The 21,734-nt window shown below is 37.1% G+C and overlaps 1 protein-coding gene and 1 pseudogene across 1 annotated transcript in view; both read left to right on the forward strand.

Moving 5' to 3' along the window:
- The window catches only part of Cfdp1 (craniofacial development protein 1), a 110,139-nt gene that overhangs the window by 2,252 nt on the left and 86,153 nt on the right, over positions 1 to 21,734 (forward strand). Inside the window, exons 2-4 of the mRNA XM_047528591.1 lie at positions 10,709 to 10,826; positions 12,610 to 12,823; positions 16,144 to 16,271. Of these exons, the coding sequence (XP_047384547.1) occupies positions 10,709 to 10,826; positions 12,610 to 12,823; positions 16,144 to 16,271 (460 nt within the window). The remainder of the gene's footprint in view (positions 1 to 10,708; positions 10,827 to 12,609; positions 12,824 to 16,143; positions 16,272 to 21,734) is intronic.
- Positions 14,245 to 15,037, forward strand: LOC124966845 (protein FAM204A-like; annotated as a pseudogene).

Consider the following 21,734-nt stretch of genomic DNA (forward strand, 5'->3'; position numbering starts at 1 on the left):
CCTGTGAAGGACTGGGTTTGATCCTCAGCACCACATAGAAACATAAATAAAGATACTGTGTCCATCTACAACTAAAAAAAAATTTTTTTTTAAAAAATCTCAAATTTCTAAAAGTAACTATGCTACTGTCAGGCTTGACTGATGTAGAATTCGAGGTTGGAAATTATTTTCCACCAGAATTTTAAAAGTGTTGCTTCATTTCCTAGATTCTATGTTGCTTTTAAGAAGTCTATTTTTTTTCCCTCTGTTTTTAATTGAGGATCAAACCCTTAGCCTTGAGCATACTAGGCAAGCACTCTACCACTGAGTTACATCCAAAGTTGCCTCTTTTATTTCCTCTTTTTTTGTGGTGCTGGAGGGCAAGCATTCTGCCATTTAGCCACACTCCCAGTCTCCTAGCACCTTTTATTTTGAGATAGTCTTTGTTGCCCAGGCCTGCCGCAAGCCTCCCATGTAGTTGGGATTATGGTATATACCATCGTACTGGGCTTTTGCTCCCATTTTCTGATACATCATTGTGATATGCCTTGGTATGAGTCTGTTTTCAGTCACTGTGCTGGGCCTTCTAGGACTCCCTGCCCTTCCAGAAAATTTTTTGATGATTTCTCCTATTTTCTGTTTTATTTTTATGGAATCTTCATTTTTCATGTTAAGCCTTATGTCGGACCTACTGAACTTCTCTAATTTTTATCCTCTCCTTTTTTTCTGACCCACTGCCTTTGTTCTTCTCTTCCCGATGCTTTGGGAGTTTTCCCTTCCCCGAAACTTTGTAGTAAACAGTTCACACTACATCAATTATGGGAGCAACTCCAGTCTTCTTTTTGACAGCATTTACTTGTGTCTGCTTGCTGACCAGGGTACACAATTTATCAGGGTTGACATTTGGGCAGAAGCTCTGATTCCTCTTTAAGTGGGGATATTTGTTGAAGTTAATCCTGTGACAATGCACGCCACCATCTTTACCCTGGCTTCCTGGGTGCTTCTGGTGCTTGCTTATCTGGCCATGGTAATGGCTTACTTTGCCCCAGTTTACAGGTCTTCTTCAGTCTGAATGGCATGTCAGCTGCCGGGGCAAAAAAGCCTGAATAACTTTTTTGTTGTTGGAATATTCTTTTTTAATAGTTTTATGTTCTTGTTTCACGAGTGTAGTATTTTATCACTTTAAGGATATTAATAACACTGAAGCTTTTTGTTTTTAACTTACAGTAAAATTTACTCTTAATTTCACTGTTCTGTGATTTTTGGCAAATGTGTAGAATTGTGTAATTACTACCAGAATTAACAATTTCAAGCCTCTCAACCTCCCAAAATAGAAAAATCCCTTTGCTACTCTTAGGACAATGCTCCCTTACCCACAACCCCAGCCTCTGGCAACCAATTGCTGATCTATTTTTAGTCTGTATAGAGTTGCCTTTTTCAGAAAGTAATATAAATGGAAGCATAACTCTTACGGTTTGGATGTGAAGTGTCCCCCAAAAGCTCATGTGTGAGACAATGTAAGAAGGTTCAGAGGAGAAATGATTGGGTTATAGCCTTAACCTAATCAGTGAATTGATTCCTAACGGGGTGTGGTTGCAGGAAGTGGTTCGCTGGGGCCATGACTTTGGGGTATATATGTGTATCTGGCAAGTGAATTCTCCCTCTGCCTTCTGATCACCATGTGAACTGCTTCCCTCTGCCACACTCTTCCTCCGTGATATTCTGCCTCACCTTGAGCCCAAGGAATGGAGCCAGCCATCTGTGGAGTAAGACCTCTGAAACCATGAACCCTCAAATAAACTTTTCCTCCTTTAACATTGTTCTAGTCAGATCTTTTAGTCACAGCAATGAAAAAGCTGACTAAAAAAGCTTTATGTGCACGACTTCTCTTATTTAGCATGAAATATTTTTCGGTTCACAATGCTGTTGTGCACATCAGTAGTTTGTTTTTTCCATTGTTGAGTGGTAACCAGTGTGTGAATGTGCCACAGTTTATCCATTCCTCTGTTGAGGGACAGGGCTTGTTCTCAGTTTTGAATGTTTACTAAAAACCTGCGTGTTAAATATATATACATATATATATATGTATATATATGTATATGTGTGTGTATATATATATACATACATACATACATACATACATGGGTTTTCATTTCTCTTGGAATAAATCCCTAGGAATGGGATTGCTGGGGTTTATGGTAGTTGTACGTTTAACTTTAAAAGAAACTGCCAGACTTTTCCTTGTCATTCTCAGCAGTATGTAAGAGTTCCGATTGTTCTTCATCTCCACAGCACTTGGATTGTAAAGTTATTTTTGTTTTAATTTTAGCTAATTTTCTCATTTAATTTACATTTCCCTAATGATATTGACTGTCTTTTGAGTGCTTATTTGCTGTTATCTCTTATTTGGTCATACGTCTGTTCAAATCTTTTTAAAAAGTGTTTTTTTACTGTTCGGTTTTGGAGTTATTTGTATTCTGGATATAGTCCTTTGTTGGATATGTGTTTTAAAATATTATGTCTCAGTCTATGGTCTCTCTTTTCATTTACCTAATAGTGTTGTGTGCCACTATTTTTACTTTTTTTTTTTTTTTTTGGGGTCCTGAGGATTGAACCCAGAGCAAGCATCTCCTCAGCCCCTATTTTTACTTTTGATGAGGCCAAATTTGTCAAATTTTTTTGGAGGAGAGGATACTGCAGATTGAACCCAGGGGTGCTTTACCACTGAGCCACATCCTAGCTCCCTCGCCTTTTTTCATCTTGAGATAGGATCTCACTAAATTACTTAGGGCCTTGCTAAGTTGCTAAGGCTGGCCTCAGACTTGTGATCCTCTTGCCTCAGCCAACTGAATCTCTGGGATTACAGGCATGTGCCACCATGCCTGGACCGATTTGTCAAATTTTTTTGTGAATTGTGCTTTTGGTATCATACCTCAGAACTCTGCCTATCTCAAGATCACAAAAATGTTCTGTGCTTTTTTTCTGAAAGTTTCATAGTTTTACATTTTTTATATTACTCCTTTTCAGTCAGTTTTTGCATAAGGTATGAGTTATAGGTAATACCTAATTGACTCCCATATTTGTGACTTCTACATCAGGGTGATGGCAGTCTGATTCTTTGGAACAAGAGAGTATTCTGTGTGGCAACATATGTAATGCTTAGCTGGTTGTGGTGATTCCTGTTTGTAATCCCAGTTGACTCGGGAGGCTGAGGCAGGAGGATTACAAGTTTGAGGCCAACCTCAGCAATTTAGCAAGGCCCTAAACAACTCAGACCCTGTCTCAAAATAACAAAAAGGGCCAGGGATGTGGCACAGTGGTTAAAACCCCCCTTGGTTCAGTCCCCAGTATCAAACTGTGTATGTGTGTGTGTGTTAGTTACACTTTAAAAAAAAATTTTTTTTTTAAACATTACTTGATAACCCTTGCATAAATCACTACTATATTAGAGTTTGGGATATTTTCCTTATCCTATGATTTTTCTTTATTTATTAGTTTATTTTATTCTGTAAAGTATAACCTTCCCTCATAAACCAGAACAGGATAACTATTTCACTATTTTCTCTTAATTATAATTTTCAAAATAGTAATTTTATGTTATTGGTACCAGGAATTCGGACCAGGGGTGGTCAGTCACTGAGCCACATCCCCAGCCTATTTTCAATTTTTTTGTTTTGAGACAGGGTCTCACCAAGTTGTTAGGGCCTTGATAAGTTGCTGAGATTGGTCTCCAGCTTTCAGCCTCCCAAATTGCTGGTATTATAGGCATGCGCCTCTGAGCCTGGCTATCAGAGCAATTATTTATTTATTTATTTATTTATTTATTTATTTATTTTAGTACCAGGATTGAACCCAGGGGCGCTGAACCACTGAGCCACTGAGCCACATCCCCAGGGCAATTTTTTTTGTTTTTGTTTTTGTTTTTGTTTTTTTTAGTTGTAGATGGACACAATACTTTTATTTATTTTATGTGATTGCTGAGGATTGAACCCAATGCCTCACACGTGCGAGGCAAGCACTACATCACTAAGCCACAACCCCAGCCCCCTCAGCCCATTTTTTTTTTTTTTCCTGGTACTGGGGATCGAACTCAGGGCCTTGTGCTTGCAAGGCAAGCACTCTACCAGCTGAGCCATCTCCCCAGCCCTCAGCCCATTTTTTTAATATTTTATTTTGAAACAGGGTCTCAATGAGTTGCTTAGGGCCTCTCTAAATTGCTGAGGCTGGCTTTGAACTTGAGATTTTCCTGCCTCAGGCTCCTGAGTCACTGGGATTATAGGCGTGGGCCACCATGCCCAGCTGTTACCACAATTTAAAAATAATTTTTTTAATTTATTTTTTTAATATTTATTTTTATCTTAAAAATAAGTGATATGCTTGAAAGGGAAAAAAAAATCACCTGGGTGCTGTGGCACATACCTGTAATCCCAGCAGCTGGGGAGGTGGATCACAAGTTCAAGGCCAGCCTGAGCACCTTAACAAGACCGTCTCTCAAAATAAAATAATAAAAAGAGCTGAGGATATTGCTCAGTGGTGGAGCACTCAGTACCACAATCCCCAGTACTACAAAAAAAAAAAAAAAAAAAGGAAAATGTCAGTAGCCAGGCACAGTGGTACATGCCTTTAATCCCAGCTACTAGGGAGGCAGTCTGGGGGAATCTGAAGTTCAAGACCAGCCCCATCAATCTAGGAAGACCCTGTCTCAAAATAAAAGGAACTTAGGTGCTTCAGGACCTAGATTTAATCCCCAGTACTGCCAAAAAGAAGTGGAGGAACATCTATAAGGATATGTGGGAGAGGAGCACATGGGTTATAGATGGAATGAGTTTGAGTTGATAATTATTGAAGGTGGATAATAGGTACATGTGTCATGGGAGAAGAGATGTCTTGGGAGAAGGTTCTGAGGAGTTCCCAGAGGGGAGGGGGATCTCAGCTCGGGACCAGTGGGGTTCTTGGTATACGTCATGGAAAAGAATTTCAGCAGGAGCCATAGGAGGCATAGACAGGTTTATTTAGGAAAGTAGGTATGCATGTGTGCTGTCTGAGAGGGAGAAGCTCAAAATAGTAATTTTAACTGTGACCTGAAATGGTACAAATTATTTTTTCTGACTTAAAAAAATCATAAAGGGCTTACAGATTTTAATTGATTCACCTTTTACTCTCCTAACACTTATTCCTTTTTTGGGGGGTGGGGGGTTACTAGGGATTGAACTCAGGGGCACTCAACCACTAAGCCACATCCCCAGTCCTTTTTATTTTTTTATTTTTGGGACAGATTCTTGCTAAATTACTTAGGGCCATGCTAAATTGTGGAGGCTGGCCTAAAACTTGCTATCCTCCTGCCTCAGCCTTCCAGAGTTGCTGAGATTACAGGCATGTACCACTGCACTGAACTACTTCCTGGCTTTCTGACACAGCAAAAATGTCCTGGTTTCACCTTGTGCTTTCCTTGCTTCATACTTGAAATTAACTGCATTTTTATTCAGGAATTTCTTTTGTGGTGAATCAGATAAAAAAAATACAACTTGACACAGAACCACAGCTGGCGATGTGCTAAATCCTCCCTGGATTAAATCCCCGGTCCTCCCCCTGCAAAAAACAAACAAACAAAACAAAACAAAACCTACAGAGCAATAGTAAACTGCATGGTACTGGCATAAAAACAGGCACATAGACCACTGGTACAGAACAGAAGACACACAGACAAATCCACACAACTGCAATTAACTGATCCTTTACAAAAATGCCAAAAACATATATTGGAGAAAAGACAGCCTTTTTAACAAATGGTGCTGGGAAAACTGGTTATTCACATGTAGAAGAATGAAACTAGACCCTTATTTCTCTTTCTTTTTTTTTTTTTTTTTTTTGATAATGGAGATTAAACTCAGGGGCACTTGACCACTGAGCCACATCCCCAGCCCTATTTTGTATTTAGAAGGTCTCCATGAGTTGTTTAGCTCCTTGCCTTTGCTAAAGCTGGCTTTGAACTCAAGACCTTCCTGCCTCAGCTTTCTGAGCCACTGTTATTTCAGGCATGTGCCGCCACACCCAGCTAGACCCTTATTTCTTACCCTGCACAAAAATAAATTCAAGATGGATCAAAGACCTAGAAGTTGAACTAGAAACTATTCAACTCCTAGAAGAAAATGTAGGATCAATGCTCCAGCATATAACCATAGGGAACAACTTTCTCACTAGGACCTGTAAAACTCAGGAAATAATGCCAAGAGTTAATAAATAGATTATATCAGATCCAAAAGCTTCTGCACAGCAAATGAAATAATTAGGAATATGAAGAGAGAACCTAGAGAATCAAATTAAAAAGCTTCTGCACAGCAGATGAAACAATTAGGAATATGAAGAGAGAACCTAGAGGAAGGAATAAAATCTTTGCTACCTACTCTTCTGACAGGATTAATGTCAAGAATATATAAAGAACGCAAAAAAAACTGTATACCAAAAAATCAAATAACCCAATTAATATATGGGCAAGTGAATTAAACATACTTCTCAAAAGAAGAAATACAAATGGCCAACAAACATATGAAGAAATGTTCCTCATCATTAGCCATTAGGAAATGCAAATCAAAACTACACTGAGATTTCATCTCACACCAGCCAGAATGATAATCAGCAAGAATACAAATAATTAAGAGGTGCTGTAGAGGATGTGGGGAAAAAGTAATACTTTTATACTGTTGGTGGGACTCTAAATTAATAAAACCACTATGGAAATCAGTGTGGCGGCTCCTCAGAAGACTAGGCATGGAACCACCATATTATTCAGCTATACCACTCCTTGGTATTTATCCTGAAGAATTAAAGTTATCATACTACAGTGATACATGCATACCCATGTTTATAGCAGCACAATTCAACAGTTGTGCTGTGGAACCAGCCTAGGTGTTCATCAGTGAATGAATGCATTAAAAAAATATGGCATATACACAATGGAGTTTTATTGAGCCATAAAGAAAAATGAAATTACAGCATTTGCAGGAAAATGAATGAAACTAGAGACCATCATGTTCAGTGAAATAAGTCAAACTCAGAAGATCAAGAATCCTTTGTTTTCTCTCATATGTGGAAACTATGAGGAAAAAGGAAAAGTCAGGGTGGAGCCCATGAAAATCAAAGGAGATCAGTTGAGGAAAGGGACCAAGGGGTAGGAGCTTGGGAGGGAAGGCAAGCATTGTGGAGTGATATTGGCCTAATTATATTGTTATATAATATATAACATACATGTATATTATAAAACAAATATAACAACAAATTTATAACAACAAATTCCATCAATTGTTATGTACAACTGTAATGCACCAATAAAAAATGTGGGGAAAATAAGTAAAAATAAAATACAATTTGAACTTCTACTAGAGTGATATACATTCTGTGCCACTTCAGTGGACAGAGCTAGAAAGTATATATCCGAAAAAGGATTAGCATTTATGTAGGTATTTTAGTAGTATATCCTAGGGCTAAGTACATAAAAAACCTGTGCATTCTTCTTACTGGATGTATAGTATTTATTTGTTTCTTTCTACTGGGGTTTGAACCCAGGCTGTCCTACCACTGAACTGTTTCCCCAAGCCTTTTTATTTTTTATTTTCAGACAGGGTCTTGTCAAGTTGCTGAGACTGCTCTGGAACTTGTGATCCTCTTGACTCAGCCTCCTGAGTCACTGGGATTACAGGTATGCACCATTGTGTTTGTGTTGTTTTATTTCATTTCATTTCATTTTGTTTTGTTTTTCTTTTTTGAGGAAGGGTTCTCACTGTGCTGCTCAGACTGGTCTTGAACTCATGGACTATGACAGCCCTCCTACCTCAGCCTCCTGAGTGCTGTGCCTATAGGTGCAACACTGCACCCAGCCCTTCTGATCCTTTTTTATTACATACTGCAATGGAGTAGATAATCTATTACATATTTTGGGATATAATTCTGTGAGTGAGATTGCTGGATTGAAAGATAAATACATTTATCTATTTTTATTAGATGCTGCCAAATTCTCCTTCATAAGGTGTTTGTTAGAATTTGGCAGTACCGGGCTGGGGAGATAGCTCAGTCCGTAGAGTACTTGCCTTGCAAGCACAAGGCCCTGGGTTCGATCCCCAGCACCACACACACAAAAAAAGAATTTGGCAGTATCTAACAAAATTGCAGATCCTTGAGTTGCTGGTTACTGCATAGTCTTATTAACAGTATTTGCACAACAATAATATCTTTTTTTGGGGGGAGGGACTGGGGAGTTAATCCAGGGGCAGTCAACCACTGAGCCACATCCCCAGCCCTTTTGTGTGTTTTATTTAGAGACAGGGTCTCACTGAGTTGCTTAGGGCCTTGATAAATTGCTGAGACTGCCTTTGAACTCATGATCCTCTTGCTTCAGCCTCCCGAGCCACTGGGATTACAGGCATGTGCCACCATGCCCAGCAGTAATAATATCTCTTCACAGTATTTTGTACCGTTCTTTTTTTTCCTTGTCTTTCCAGTTCCCTCTCTCCCGTCCTGGGGATTCAACCCAGGGACTTGCAAATGTTCTATCACTGAGCTGCATCCCTGACCTTTTTATTCTTGAGACAGGGTCTCACTTAGATGCTAAGACTGGCCTCAAACTTGTGATCCTCCTGCTTCAGTCTCCCAAGTAGTTGGGATTAAAACATATACCAGCTTGTACCTAGCTTTTCTTACATAGTAAAAATGTGAACTATATACATAGAATTGAATTTAATATTCATGTATTCACCACCCAGTTTAAGAACTAGAATATTTGTTCCTTGGACACTCTTATGTACTCTTGATTTTCTTTATAGGCATATTGACTTCAAAAAGCTGAGTAGAAAGCATAATATAACTATGGAAAAGGCAGTACTCTGGAACTCTCGGTATTTAGTCATAGCATTTATGTTGGTCACTCAATACCCTTGAATTCTTAGAGTTTTTGTGCCATCACCCTTGCTTGGTATCCCCCAGTCCAGAAACTTTGAACTCCTTTTCGATAAAATCTTTAGACTTCTACTGGCAGGTGGAGGTGGTACAGGCCTATGGCTTAGAACTGTGGAGGACTAAAGTTTCTAACAGCTGCTTTACAACTTTTCCCCTGTTAGGAGGACTCACCTTCACCCCTGGTTCCAGAGGCAGCTGATGTTTTCAGTCCCTGTGCTCTTGAGGATTCTGCATTTTTTATCACTTTAGCCTTTTACTTTCTCCAGACCTGCAGGCAGATAGAAGTTGCTCTTCAGGTTTCAGAAAAATGGCTGTTGTCTTCTTGCCTATTCTTACCAGCATTGTAGGTTCTTTGAAAAATTCTTTGGCTGCCATGTGTTTATAGGGGTTTAAGGAAGCACAATTACATGTGTGTGTTCACACTGCTGGCTTAAACCTGAAGCTTGTTTCTCTCCTTGAGAAATTCTTTGACTGGTATTTGCTTGGTGTTGGGAATATCAAACTGGTTTCCCTTTTGGAATCCCTCATATTGAGGATGTGTATTTGTGTATATGTGTGTGTGAGAGAGAGAGAGAGATGCTCATTTTCTATATTTTCACATGCCTAGCTCCTTTTTAAAATCTGTACTATCTTTTCAGTTTTTTTAGTTTTTAAGAGTTTTGTTTTCTAAATTTAAAAACATCTTATTTCATGGACACTACCATTTCTCTTATTCTTTGAGGATATTAATTATAAAGGTTTAATGTCCTTCCACAGTAGGATGTATAAATGACTGTGGTGTAGTTATACAACAAAATACTGTTTAGGAATGGGAATATATAAACTACAAGTTGTGACAATAAGTTGACTCATAAGCATACTGTTGAATGAAAGACTTTAGATGAAAAAGTATATTGAGGCTTATTTTTGGTTATAGTTCAAAAAACAGGCAAAACTAACCTGTGGTGTTAAAAGTCAAGATAGTGGTTTCCTTTGGAGTAGGGGCAGTGACTGGTGACTGGAAGCAGACACAGGGACCTTCTGGGATGCTGGCCATGTTTTGTTCCTCATGCGGGGTCCTGGTTTACTATGGGTCATTTTGTTGAACTGTACATGGGATTCATGTCAGCTGTACATTGGATTCATTTCAGCTATACACTTAGTGTGTGCACTTCAAATAAAAGTTGAACCTCTGTGTAGGTTTGGTTTATTGACTGGCGTGCACAGTGTGGTCAGACTGGGCATTGAGGCAACACTTGTTCGGAATGCTGAATGTCCGTGTCTGAAGATGGAACATAGATGTGTTTGTTCTTTCTGCCATATTTAACCGAAAGTCTTTTAAGTTTCTTTGTAAACCTCATTTGTGGACAAGACAGGGTATCTTGGTTAATTTTGCACATCTAAGATGAGATGGAAACATGAGTTTCTTCTTCAAAAAGTAGTAGATTTAGAGTCTGCATTCAATTGTTCATTCACTTATTCATTGAGCAAATATTTACAAATCAAGACAAGCAGAGCCCGTGACTTCAACGAGCATACAGCCTAGCAGAAATTGTAAACCTTCAATATAAGGGGAATGAGATAGAGTGGGGAAATAAGGACTACTATGGAAACCGAGGGTAGGACAACTTAGTTGAGTCTCCAGGGCTCTGGAGGACTTCCCTAAGGAAATGATGTTTTAGGGGAAGAGTAAGGAAAAATGCTAGACTTTTTTTTTTTTTTTTTTTTTAATGAAAATATCTCATCTTGATATGAAAGTTCTTTTTCCTGTCTGTCTGACCACCCTGTTATGTAATTTCAGGTGGAGAGTATAGTGAAGATGATGTAAATGAATTAGTGAAGGAAGATGAAGTGGATGGTGAAGAGCAGACACAGAAAACGAAAGGGAAAAAGAGAAAGGCTCAGAGCATTCCGGCCAGGTGATGCTGCTCTCAAGTTCCTTAGAAATTAGGGGCTTCTCTACAGTCATCTGAATTGCTGAGATCAGTCTGATGACAGATTTCTTATTGCCAGGGTTTCTGACCCTTTTCTTTTTGAAGAAAACATTTGCTGATATTTTAGAAATAAATTCTTGGTCTCTGATAAGCTTAAAAAACTTGTTTATTTTTATTTATTTACTTGTTTTTTTGGTGTGTGTGCTATTGGGGATTGAACCCAGGGCTGTTCTACCATTGAGCTACATTCCCCAGCCCTTTTTACTATTTTATTTTGAGACATGTTCTTGCTAAGTTGCCTGGGCTGGCCTTGAACTTAAGATCCTTTCACCTTAGGCTCTTGAGTTGTTGGGATTACAGGAGTATATCACCATGTCTGGCAGAATTTTTAAGTTTTAATTAAACAAAAACCCTAATACATAAAATGTGTGCATGGCTAAAATGAAGCTATTAATGTATACCCTGTTCCTAACTTGGCATTGTGTCTTGAAGACTGCTACCAGAGATGTTCTGTCCTTGTAAAACATAGATGTATTTATCTTCTACCCTCTTTATTTTAAGAAAGAACAAGTGGTAGCACACTCTGCTTATTGTTTCTCACTGTCCTTGTTTCACAACTTAGAAGTGGTGCCATAGCAGTACATTTAAACATACACATTGTACAGACAGGCCTTACTTGTCTTGAGGATTCCCTTACTGAGGAACATTTAAATCATATCTAGCTTTTAGTTCAACAAACAAGACTGCAGTAAATGTTTTTTATACATGTCTTTGTATACATGTACACATATATCTGTAAGTCAGATTTGTAGATGTAGAATTGTTTGATCTAAGGTTATATGCAATTCAGTTTTTTTATTTTTAGCAAATTTTCTTTCATAAGCCTATACTGAATTACACTTTCATCAGAATTAGGAAAAATTTGATAGGTGATTTAACTCAGGGGCATCTTCTGTGGAAATCTTTTACCTTGTTACTGTTTTTGTCTTCCTGATCATTGAAGCAAAAAGCAGACTATAATTGATGAAAAGGAAAAAAGCAAAAAAGAATTTTAGATTTAGATGATTCACTTAAAGCCAAAGTAATATAAAAAGCAGTATGCTTCTATAAGTCTTGGGCCCAGTTCTTTTGTCTCTAATCCAGCTTTCATTTCTTCAGAAAGTAGAGCAAAACATTGATATATGTTTTTCCCTGAGAATTTCTGGAAGAAATAACACAATAGCTGGGTGCAGTGCCACAAACCTATAATCCCAGAGAGTTGGGAAGGCTGAGGCAAGGAGATTGCACATCCTAGGCCAGCCTCAGCAATTAAACGAGGCTCTAATCAATTTAGCAAGGCCCTAGGCAACTTAGTGAGAGCCTGTCTCCAAATTTTAAAAAAGGGCCACGGATGTGACTCATGACAAAGTGCCTCTTGGTTCAATCCCCAGTTCAAAAACAAAAACACTGTTTTGAACAAATTAATTCTTTGAGGTGATTTTGGGTTTTTGTTTTATTTTGTTTTTAAGTGTAAATAGCTGGTCCTGACTTAGAACACTATATATTGATTCTAAGTGATTGGGGAAAATGCTAACAGTAAGAACTCAATTCTTCTGTAAAATTTCAGTTAATCTTCCCTGTCCCCCCCCCCCCCCTTATGTTTACTAGTAGTCCCAGGCCTAAATTTTTTTTCAGGTATATAAGATTACATTTGGAATTGAGGAAGGTGTAACAAAACATTTGCTTTATCTGTCTTGTCTTGCTTTTCTTGGTGACTCTTGGTGATTAGGAAGAGAAAACAAAGTGGCCTCTTGTTAGAAGAGGAAGAAGATGCCAAGGCTGAATCTGGAGGAAGTAGCAGTGAGGAGGAAGATGAAACAGAAGAGCAGGAGAAAGGTATTGGGTCGGAGGATGCAAGGAAAAAGAAGGAGGACGAGCTCTGGGCCAGCTTCCTCAACGATGTGGGACCAAAACCAAAATTAGCCTCCAGTACACAGGCAAAGGTAAGGCTGGAGAGGAATGATATAACTGCATCTCCAGAAATAGCCTAGGGTACCCAGATGTTTTGTGGGTTATTTTTTTTTTTTTTTTTAATTTATAAACAGATTTGAATCTTAGAATAGAAAGGAGACTCTATCTTTTATAATAACTTTACTAAGTGGAAAGCAAAGCACTCTGTATTTTATGAAAATTAGCCTTTCTTAAAATGCAGATTCCTCAGAAAAACTGGGAATGGAACCACCTTATGACCCAGATATCCCACCCCTTACTGTTTTTCCAAAAGAACTAAAATTAGCATGCTGTAGCAATATAGCCACTTCAGTGTTTATAGCAGCACAATTCACAATAGCTAAATTATGAAATCAACCCAGATGTCTATCAATAGATGAATGAATTAAGAAATTATGGTACATACAAAGTAATTTTACTCAGCCTTAAAGAAGAATGAAATTATGTCATTTACTGGTTAATGTATGAAAATGGAGAACATCATGCTAAGTGAAATAAACCAGGCTCAGAAACTCAGAGATTGAATGTTTTCTTCCATATGTGAAACTAGAGTAAAATAAAGGAAAGGAGGAGGTAAGGATAGGATAACATATAGGGAAGATCAGTAGTATAGAAGAAGATCAAGAGGCAGAGTTAGAGGGACAGGAAAGGGGAGGCAGTGTAGAGTGAATTCTGAGAAAAATCATGTTATTTGCATATATAAATATACCACAGGGAATTTCCCCTTTATGTATGAGAAAAAAGGACCAATCAAAATAGATGAGCAAGCCGGATGAGGTGGCACAAGCCTGTGGTCCTAGTGGCTCAGGAGGCCGAGGCAGGAGGATCATGAGTTCAAAGCTAGCCTCAGCAAAGTGAGGTGCTAAGCAACTCAGTGAGACCCTGTCTCTAAATAAAATACAAAATAGGGGTGGGTATGTGGTCGGGTGCCCCTGAGTTTAATCCCCAGTACCCTCCCCAGACACCCCCCCCCAAAAAAAAAATAGGTGAGTACAAAGAAGTTTAGCAGAGTAGAGAAATGGGAAGCGATGCAGGGCTGGGGATGGGGGAGGATGAGAGGGAAAAGGGGAGATCATGAACAGAAATCAAATTCTATACATGTGATTTTTGTCAGAATGAATCCATCTACTATATGTAACTATAATGCTCTGTTAAACAAATATTAATAACTGTAGAAGGGTGAGATTAGAACAGAAAGTTGTCAAAAAACTAGCATAAGAACAAGCTACATGGTAGACTTATGGACAGTGTTTATTGGTGGACAGTGGGTTTATTTTTTTCAATTATAGTACATTAAAATTATGTAATGGACACAAACTTAAAACTTTAAAAATTGCTGGGCTGAGATGCCAGAGCCAATGAGAAGGCGCGATGTTGGCGGGATCTTAAGATGGACGCGGGGCAGCCGCTTCCTGACCGAAGAAAAGATGTGGAGCGGACTGCTGCCTCCTGGCCTGAATGAAAGTGATGTTGAATCGAATTCTGAAGACGAAGCCACACTGGAGAAGTCTGAACTTGACTTACAGGAATCTAAGGAGGATGAGGCTAATAGAGACACAGAAATCTCAAGTTTCCCCGCAGATGGACCAAAAACAGAAACAGAGGCCAATGTAGATGCATATGAAGAATGCCCTTCTGGAATTCCTTTAAATTTGTGGAATAAATTTCAAGAATTGTATAAAAAACATTCTGAACAGAAAACCTCAGCTTCACGATTCAGAGGGAAAAAGAAAACGCTCCAGAAAAGATAAATTGAAGAATGAAAAAGAATCTCATAGTGAACAGCCTTTAAATGAAACCCAATGGAAGGAGCTTACCCAATACTTCGGAGCCAATGATAGATTTGAACTGCCTGTTTAAAAGAAAAGGGTTGACAAGTCAGGTCTTGAAAAGCAGATAGACCAGGCTGTGGAGGAATGGGATGTGGAGAAGGCTGAAGAACTCAGCAACCAGCTTGCTACTCGAGAGCTTGGTGTAAAAATTGCCAAAGCAATCGCCTGTCACAAGTTTGTAAAAGCCAAAAAGGAGGCTGAAAACTCTCAGGCAGCCTGAAAAAAAGAAGAAACTTGCATGGGGATTTGAAGCAAAGAAGAGATGGGAAACCAAAAGCAACATGGGATATATGTAATTTGTCAGAGTTCTTCAAGATACTTGTAGACTTGTGTGCTCCATTTACTGAAAAGATTTTCCTACTTGGTTAAATATGTCAAGAAATTGATAGAAGTAGAAAAAATAAGCATAAAACTTTGGAGTTATTATCAATTCTTTTCAGCCTTTTTCTAAGGAGTTAATTCTATTGAAGTGAATGAAGTGAAGCATTTTGTTATTTGTGTAAGAAACCTAAGCATACATGCAAGAAAAGAAGTAGGATTTTATTTACTTATTTGTATAGACCTACAGTATAACATCAATTTTGCTTTTCACATGTTTGGTATAGCATAGCCTGTGAAGTCCTCGTACTTTCTTATCTGTTCTTGGCATAACTGCACTTTTTCTGGAATTATGTTTTTAAGATTAGCTTTTGTTTATAATGGATTAGTCATAATGCAAGTCATAAGTCTCAATTGATGCTGTCTTTGCAAATGACTTTAATTACCCTGATGTTATCAAAATAACTTTTTATTCTTTATTGGAGGCACTAGAGTTGATATTTTATAGTCACATTAAAAGCAATTAATTAATTTTTGCATACCTTCAGATTGGTTACAATGCAGAGGGGCCAGAATGTAATATTTGGAGGATGATTTAAATTCAACTCAGCTTAGAAATGTTTTCCTAAACATCTCTTGGCCTTGTCATTCTTTAAATTGGAAGATGGTTCTTGGAAAAGAAAGTGGTAAAATTACATTAAGCAGACAATTATAATTCAAGATAACCTAACTTTGAATTGTCTATTTTTCTTCTCTTCCCCATTTCTCCTTAAAAGATAGAATGAATGAATGAGGCTAAAGACAGGAATGGTCCCTCAGGAAGTAGTTTTCATTAGATGTGTGTTTCATAGGCCTAATGGGAAAGGGCTTCAAGAAATCCAGTGATAAGCTGGTAAGGAAGTCCATGGTTGGTGCTATGTTATAAATAGTAATAAAACTTTATTCATTTAAAATAAAAAAAAAAATTGCCCTGGCATCACATTTCAGCTGTTCCTCAAAAATAAATAAATAAATAAACCTTTTAATCAAATAAATTGCCAGTAAAGGAATCATTAACTGATTAGAGATGAAACATTAAGAATAACCATAAGCAGCATATTGAGATGACTCTTGTAGTTTTAGACTTTGATGAAACTGATTGCATTTCTTGCTTTTTTATGTAGAAAGGAGAGGAGGCTGAAAAGATGAATTCAAATAAATTGTTGGTCAAAGCAGAAGAGCTGGAGAAACCTAAAGAAACCGAAAAAGTAAAAATCACCAAGGTGTTTGATTTTGCTGGTGAAGAAGTAAGGTAAGAGAATCTTTACAGACTTTAAAAAGTATCCTTTTCTAAATGAGCAACTTTCTATGTGGTGTTAGACATTTTTTCTCATTCCATCCCATCTTAATATTTTGGAAAAGTTTATATTGCTACTTGCTCATTGCTGTGCTTTTTGACTTTGGATAAGTCATTCTCTTACTTTCCTTGACTATGAAATAGAAGCCACAGTGAGGCCTCTGAAATAAGATAAGAAATGAAAATGCTAAGAGAGAAATTTGGTTCCAGTATTGTTTCCTTACCTTAGTATTATTGTTTAAATTGGTTTATGAGGTTTGTTTACTGTACTTTAGAAAAATAGTAGAGGCTTAGTACCTTGACTAATTTAGCCTCCTGGCTGTTATAGGTTAAGAGCCACATGCCTGGAATTTTCTCTCATTTACTTAAATTTTTTATGTGAAAACAGCAAATCTTTAATTTTGAGCTAAATGAGGACAGATGAAATGCCAATAAGTAATTCTGTAGTTAGTCTCATTAATTATCCTTGACAGTAACAAATTAGGGGCTCTCTGAAAATAGACTTTTTCTTAAAATTATTATTATTATTTTACTTATTTATTATTATTTTTTTTGGTGGTGGTGCAAGAGATTAGCCACTGAGTCACATTTCCAGCCCTTATGTTTTGAGACAGGCTAAGTGCTGTCAAGGATTGCCTTGGCCCTTGAGTTGCCAAGATTACAAGCATGTGCCACTGTATCTGGGTTGAAATTATTCTTGAAAGTGATACCTGTTTTCTGACAATTACAGTCATCACTCATTATCCATGAGATTCGTTCCAGATCCTCCTGAGGATGCCAAAGACTGAAGATGCTCAAGTCTCTTATATAAAAATGGCATAGTCTTTGCATATAACCTAAGTACAACCTCCTGTATACATTAAATCATCTTCAAATTATTTATAATACCTAATACAATGTAAATGCCATGTTAGTAGTTGTTTAGGGAATAATGACAAGAAAAATATCTGTACATGTACTGATGCAGTTTTTTTCCCTCAGTGTTTTTTATCTATATTTGGTTGAGTCTACCAGATGTAGAACCCACTGATACAGAGGGCTGACTATATTTTATCCAGTGAAAGTACATTTTGGAAAATGGAATTTGGAATGAACTGTTTTACAAATAGTATGAAGCAAACTTTTTTATTGTTTTAAATTTTTTTCCTCCCATTTCCTTCTGAAAAATGTCACAGAAGTGTTACAAGAATGGTTCTATAATGCTCAGTCTCAGTGTAGTCTGATCCACCTTTGGCTAATGTTTTTGCCTCTCTTTTACTATATGGATTTGTATTTTTCTTTTTTACTTTATAGGAACCATCTGAGAATTATTTGTAGACGTTTTAGCATTTCATTCTTAGTACTTTAGCACATCTCCTAAAAACAAGGACATTCTCCTTTGTAACCTAGTGTAGCACTTACATCAGTGAATTTAACATTAGTTTACTCTCTTACGATTTAAAATGTTCATTCTGTTGCAGACCAATACTTTTGTAAAACACAATAAAAAGGAATTGCTAAAAAAAAAATTTAAGAAGATATATAAAATACAAGCCCAAATTTTTGATGATATTTAATACATAAAATTGCATTTCAATAACGTAGCCAAAATGAACCAAAGCAACCAGGTGTGTGGTAGTTCCTGCCTGCAGTCGCACTACTCAGGAGGTGAGGCAGGAGGATTGCAAGTTTCAGGCCAGCCTCAGTAATTTAGTGAGCCCGGTTTCAGAATGAAATAAAAAGGACTGGAGATGTTGCTCAGTGGTAGAGTGCTTACCTAGCACACACAAGGCATTGGGTTAAAACTCTACTACAAAAGGAAAAAAAAAAAAAACACTAAGTAAAATGGAAAGACTACAGACTGTTCATTGAAAGTGTGAGTGTACGTGATTAATACAGGCAAGAACTACTGTTGCACCTTTTATTATTCTGTATTTGAAATAAAATTTAAAAACTGAGAGTGAAATATCAGTTCTCAAACATCAGACAACATTATGAATAATGTTTAATATTTAAAGTTTCTATTGTGAGAAAAAATTCACTCTTTATAATTTATGTAATACAAGTTGGACTAATGACAGCACTATTCCTGCAGGAAATGTATATGTTAATTGTTTCTGGGCTCCTATGTTAATTGTTTCTGGGCTCCTCTCCTCTCCCCTTTTATTTTCTTCTTTACTTCTATACTTATTTTGTTTCTTACTTCTATACTGGGGGATTGAATCCAGGGCCTTGCACATGGTAGACAATTGTTGAATACTGAGCCACACATTCCAGCCTTTTTTTTTTTTTTTTTTCCCTTGGGGGGGCGGTGCTGGGGATCGAACCCAGGGCCTTGTGCTTACAAGGCAAGCACTCTACCAACTGAGCTATCTCCCCAACCCCATGCCATTTTTATTCTTTGTTTTGAGACAGGGCCTCAATAAATTTCTGAAGCTGGCTTTGAACTCCTGATCCTCCTGCCTCAGTAGTCACATGGATTACAGGCATGCAGCACTGTGCCTGGCTACTTTTTTATTTTATTGAGGCAGCTAATTTTACCCTGGCTGGCCTGGAAGTTGGGATCTTCCTGCCTTAACCTACTGAGCAGCTGGGATTACAGGTGTGCATCATTGTGTTTGGCTTTGTTTTGGTTTTCTTTTTTTTAATATATATATATTTTTATTAGTTGTTGATGAACCTTTATTTTATTTACTTATTTATATGCAGTACTGAGAATTGAACCCAGTGCCTCATACATGCTAGGCAAGCACTCTACCAGCGAACCACAACCCCAGCCTCTGGTTTTTGTTTTTTAAAAAGTATCACTCAGGGTTGGGGATGTAGCTCAGTGGTAAAGTACTGACCTAGCATGCTCGAGGTTCTAGGTTTGATCCCCACCACCACAAAATAATTACCTCTTACCCAATTCCAGTTGTCATAAAGAAACTCAGCATATTTTCTTGGGAATGGAAGTATATATTTTAAAGCCAATTCATTAAGTTCAGGAATTTTATTTTTACTTTTATGCAAAATGAAACTAGTGATAACTGTATTTTTCAAAGTTCATCTTTAATTCTTTATCAGTGGCTCTTTTTAATTATGTATTCCATCAAGTTAGAATTAAATTTAAGTTATGTTTTAGTGGGGGGAAAAAAGTCTAGAAGCATAAATTTTCTCTGCATGGATTTTTTTTTTTTTTTTTTTTTTGGTGAGGTTGGGGTACCAGGGATTGAACTCAGGGACACTTGACCAACTGAGCCACATCCCAGCCCTATTTTGTATTTTATTTAGAAACAGCCCTCACTGAATTGCTCGCTGCCTTGCTTTTTTCCTGAGGCTGGCTTTGAACTTGAGATCCTCCTGTCTCAGACTCCTGAGCCACTGGGATTACAGGTGTGCAGCACTCCACCCAGCTGCGTGGATATTCTTTTGATAGAAAATATAATTCAAAAAACATTCTATGAAACATGTCAATATGTAGACACTCATTTTTACCCTTATAATTTATTTGCTATTGAAAAGCATGATGAATTGCTTTCTTGCATAGAAGAACTAAGATAATTTAAAATGTCAAAGCTATTAGACAAATGGCTGAAACAAATTATATTAATTGGGTACCATCTGATTTTTTTCCTTTTCTTTTAAAAACACTAAGTTTACTTTGTAGTTGCTCATTCTCAACATAATTTTTCCTTTCCTAACCATTTTACTTCAGCATACAACAGTTTTCAAGTGATCAATACTAAGAGAATAATTTAAAAATTAAGTACACTACCCTTACATAATTCAGTTTTTACTACTGCACCACATATAGTGTCTTCATTTTTTGCTTTGTTTGTTTTTCTTTGGTAGCAAAATTTTTCTTGGTAATGGAACAGTGTGTTTATTTGTTCTTCCAATACAAACTCCTAATCCAGAGTTTTTTCCTCTCTTGAAATTGCAACATTAAAACATACTTTTACATACACTCCAAACCACATTTGTTGAGCTGGGCATGGTGATGCACACCTGTAATCCCAGCAGCTTGGGAGGCTGAGGCAGGAGGATCTCAAGTTCAAAGGCAGCCTGACCAACTTAGTGAGACCCTGTCTGAAACTGAAAAATAAAAAGGGCTGGTGATGTTTCCCAGTGGTTTAGTCCCTGGTACCAAAACAAACAAACCACCTCTGTTGAGAATGTGATCCTAGTTTTTTTATGCAGAATACTTTATATCACCCTCCTATTTAAATCACAGATATAATAAAGGAATTTTCATGTTAGCAGTAGCTGGCATTCTACAAGTTGTATTGAAAATAATACTTTGCTGATTTTATTAGGGTTTTTGGTATCATAAGTCTGAATACTTCAAGTATGTTGTCATTGGAAAGTTATACTTGAATCACCTTTGAAATGTATTGATTTTTCTAAGCAAACATCTTTGATACAGTTTTGTACTCATATCTAGACAATGGGTTTGTTTTTTAGTTTTAGCATACAAATGTGCTTCTTTTTCAAAAGGTAAATGTAACTATCCCTTTTTAGAAGGCCACAGTGCACTAATGTTATTACAAAAATTATATGTCTATTTCTATTGTTTTGTTTTTTTTTTAAGTGGAGTACTCCCTTTCAAAAATTCTTTTGATTTTGAACTTATTTCTTCATATTTTGTATAAATGCCTCTGAAGTTTGATAGATTCATTGCTCCATTAGCCAAAATCTCTCTGAAAAGAACTCACTATAATTTAGCACTGCATGATCAAAACCCAAATTCAATATATGAAGGATTATAGTGAAGCCAATATGATATTGATTGGTCTTCTGATATGCTACTGCTGCTGCATTAAGAAAAAGGAGTGTGATTTCTTTACAGAAACATTGAGCAAGACTTTGTTTTGTCATTAGTAAACTAGGAGTAAAAAGAATTCCAATTTTACTTTCTTAATTTAAATACTAATTTTAAACTGTAAGTTTTAAAAAATCACACTTTGTTAGTAAAATGTTTTTAAATGATTTTTTTGGGGTGGTTTCTGGGGATTGAACTCAGGCCAGTTGACTACTGAGCCGCATCCCCAGCCCTATTTTATAGTTTATTTAGAGACAGGGTCTCACTGAGTTGCTTAGCACCTCACTTTTGTTGAGGCTGGCTTTAAACTCATGATCCTCCTGCCTCAGCCTCCCAAGCTGCTGGGATTACAGGTGTGCCACACCATGCTTGGCCATAAATTCTTATATTTAACTAGATTTTTGGATTTCAGTTGACACAATAACTCTAAAATATCATATCCACTATAATATGGTTTTACTTTGGATAACTAATACACAGTGTATATTACAAGTGACTCAGTTCAGAAGTTTGATATTAACTAAATTAAATTTTGTTGAATGCAGTGACTACTGATCATGTCTTCAATATTGTGACATCAAATTGCTAAACAGGTTTCTAAGTACTCAAAATTTCTGTACCTATCTTGTCTTGTA

The sequence above is a fragment of the Sciurus carolinensis genome, chromosome 16, assembly GCF_902686445.1.
Source record: "Sciurus carolinensis chromosome 16, mSciCar1.2, whole genome shotgun sequence".
NCBI classification, from domain to species: Eukaryota; Metazoa; Chordata; class Mammalia; order Rodentia; family Sciuridae; genus Sciurus; species Sciurus carolinensis.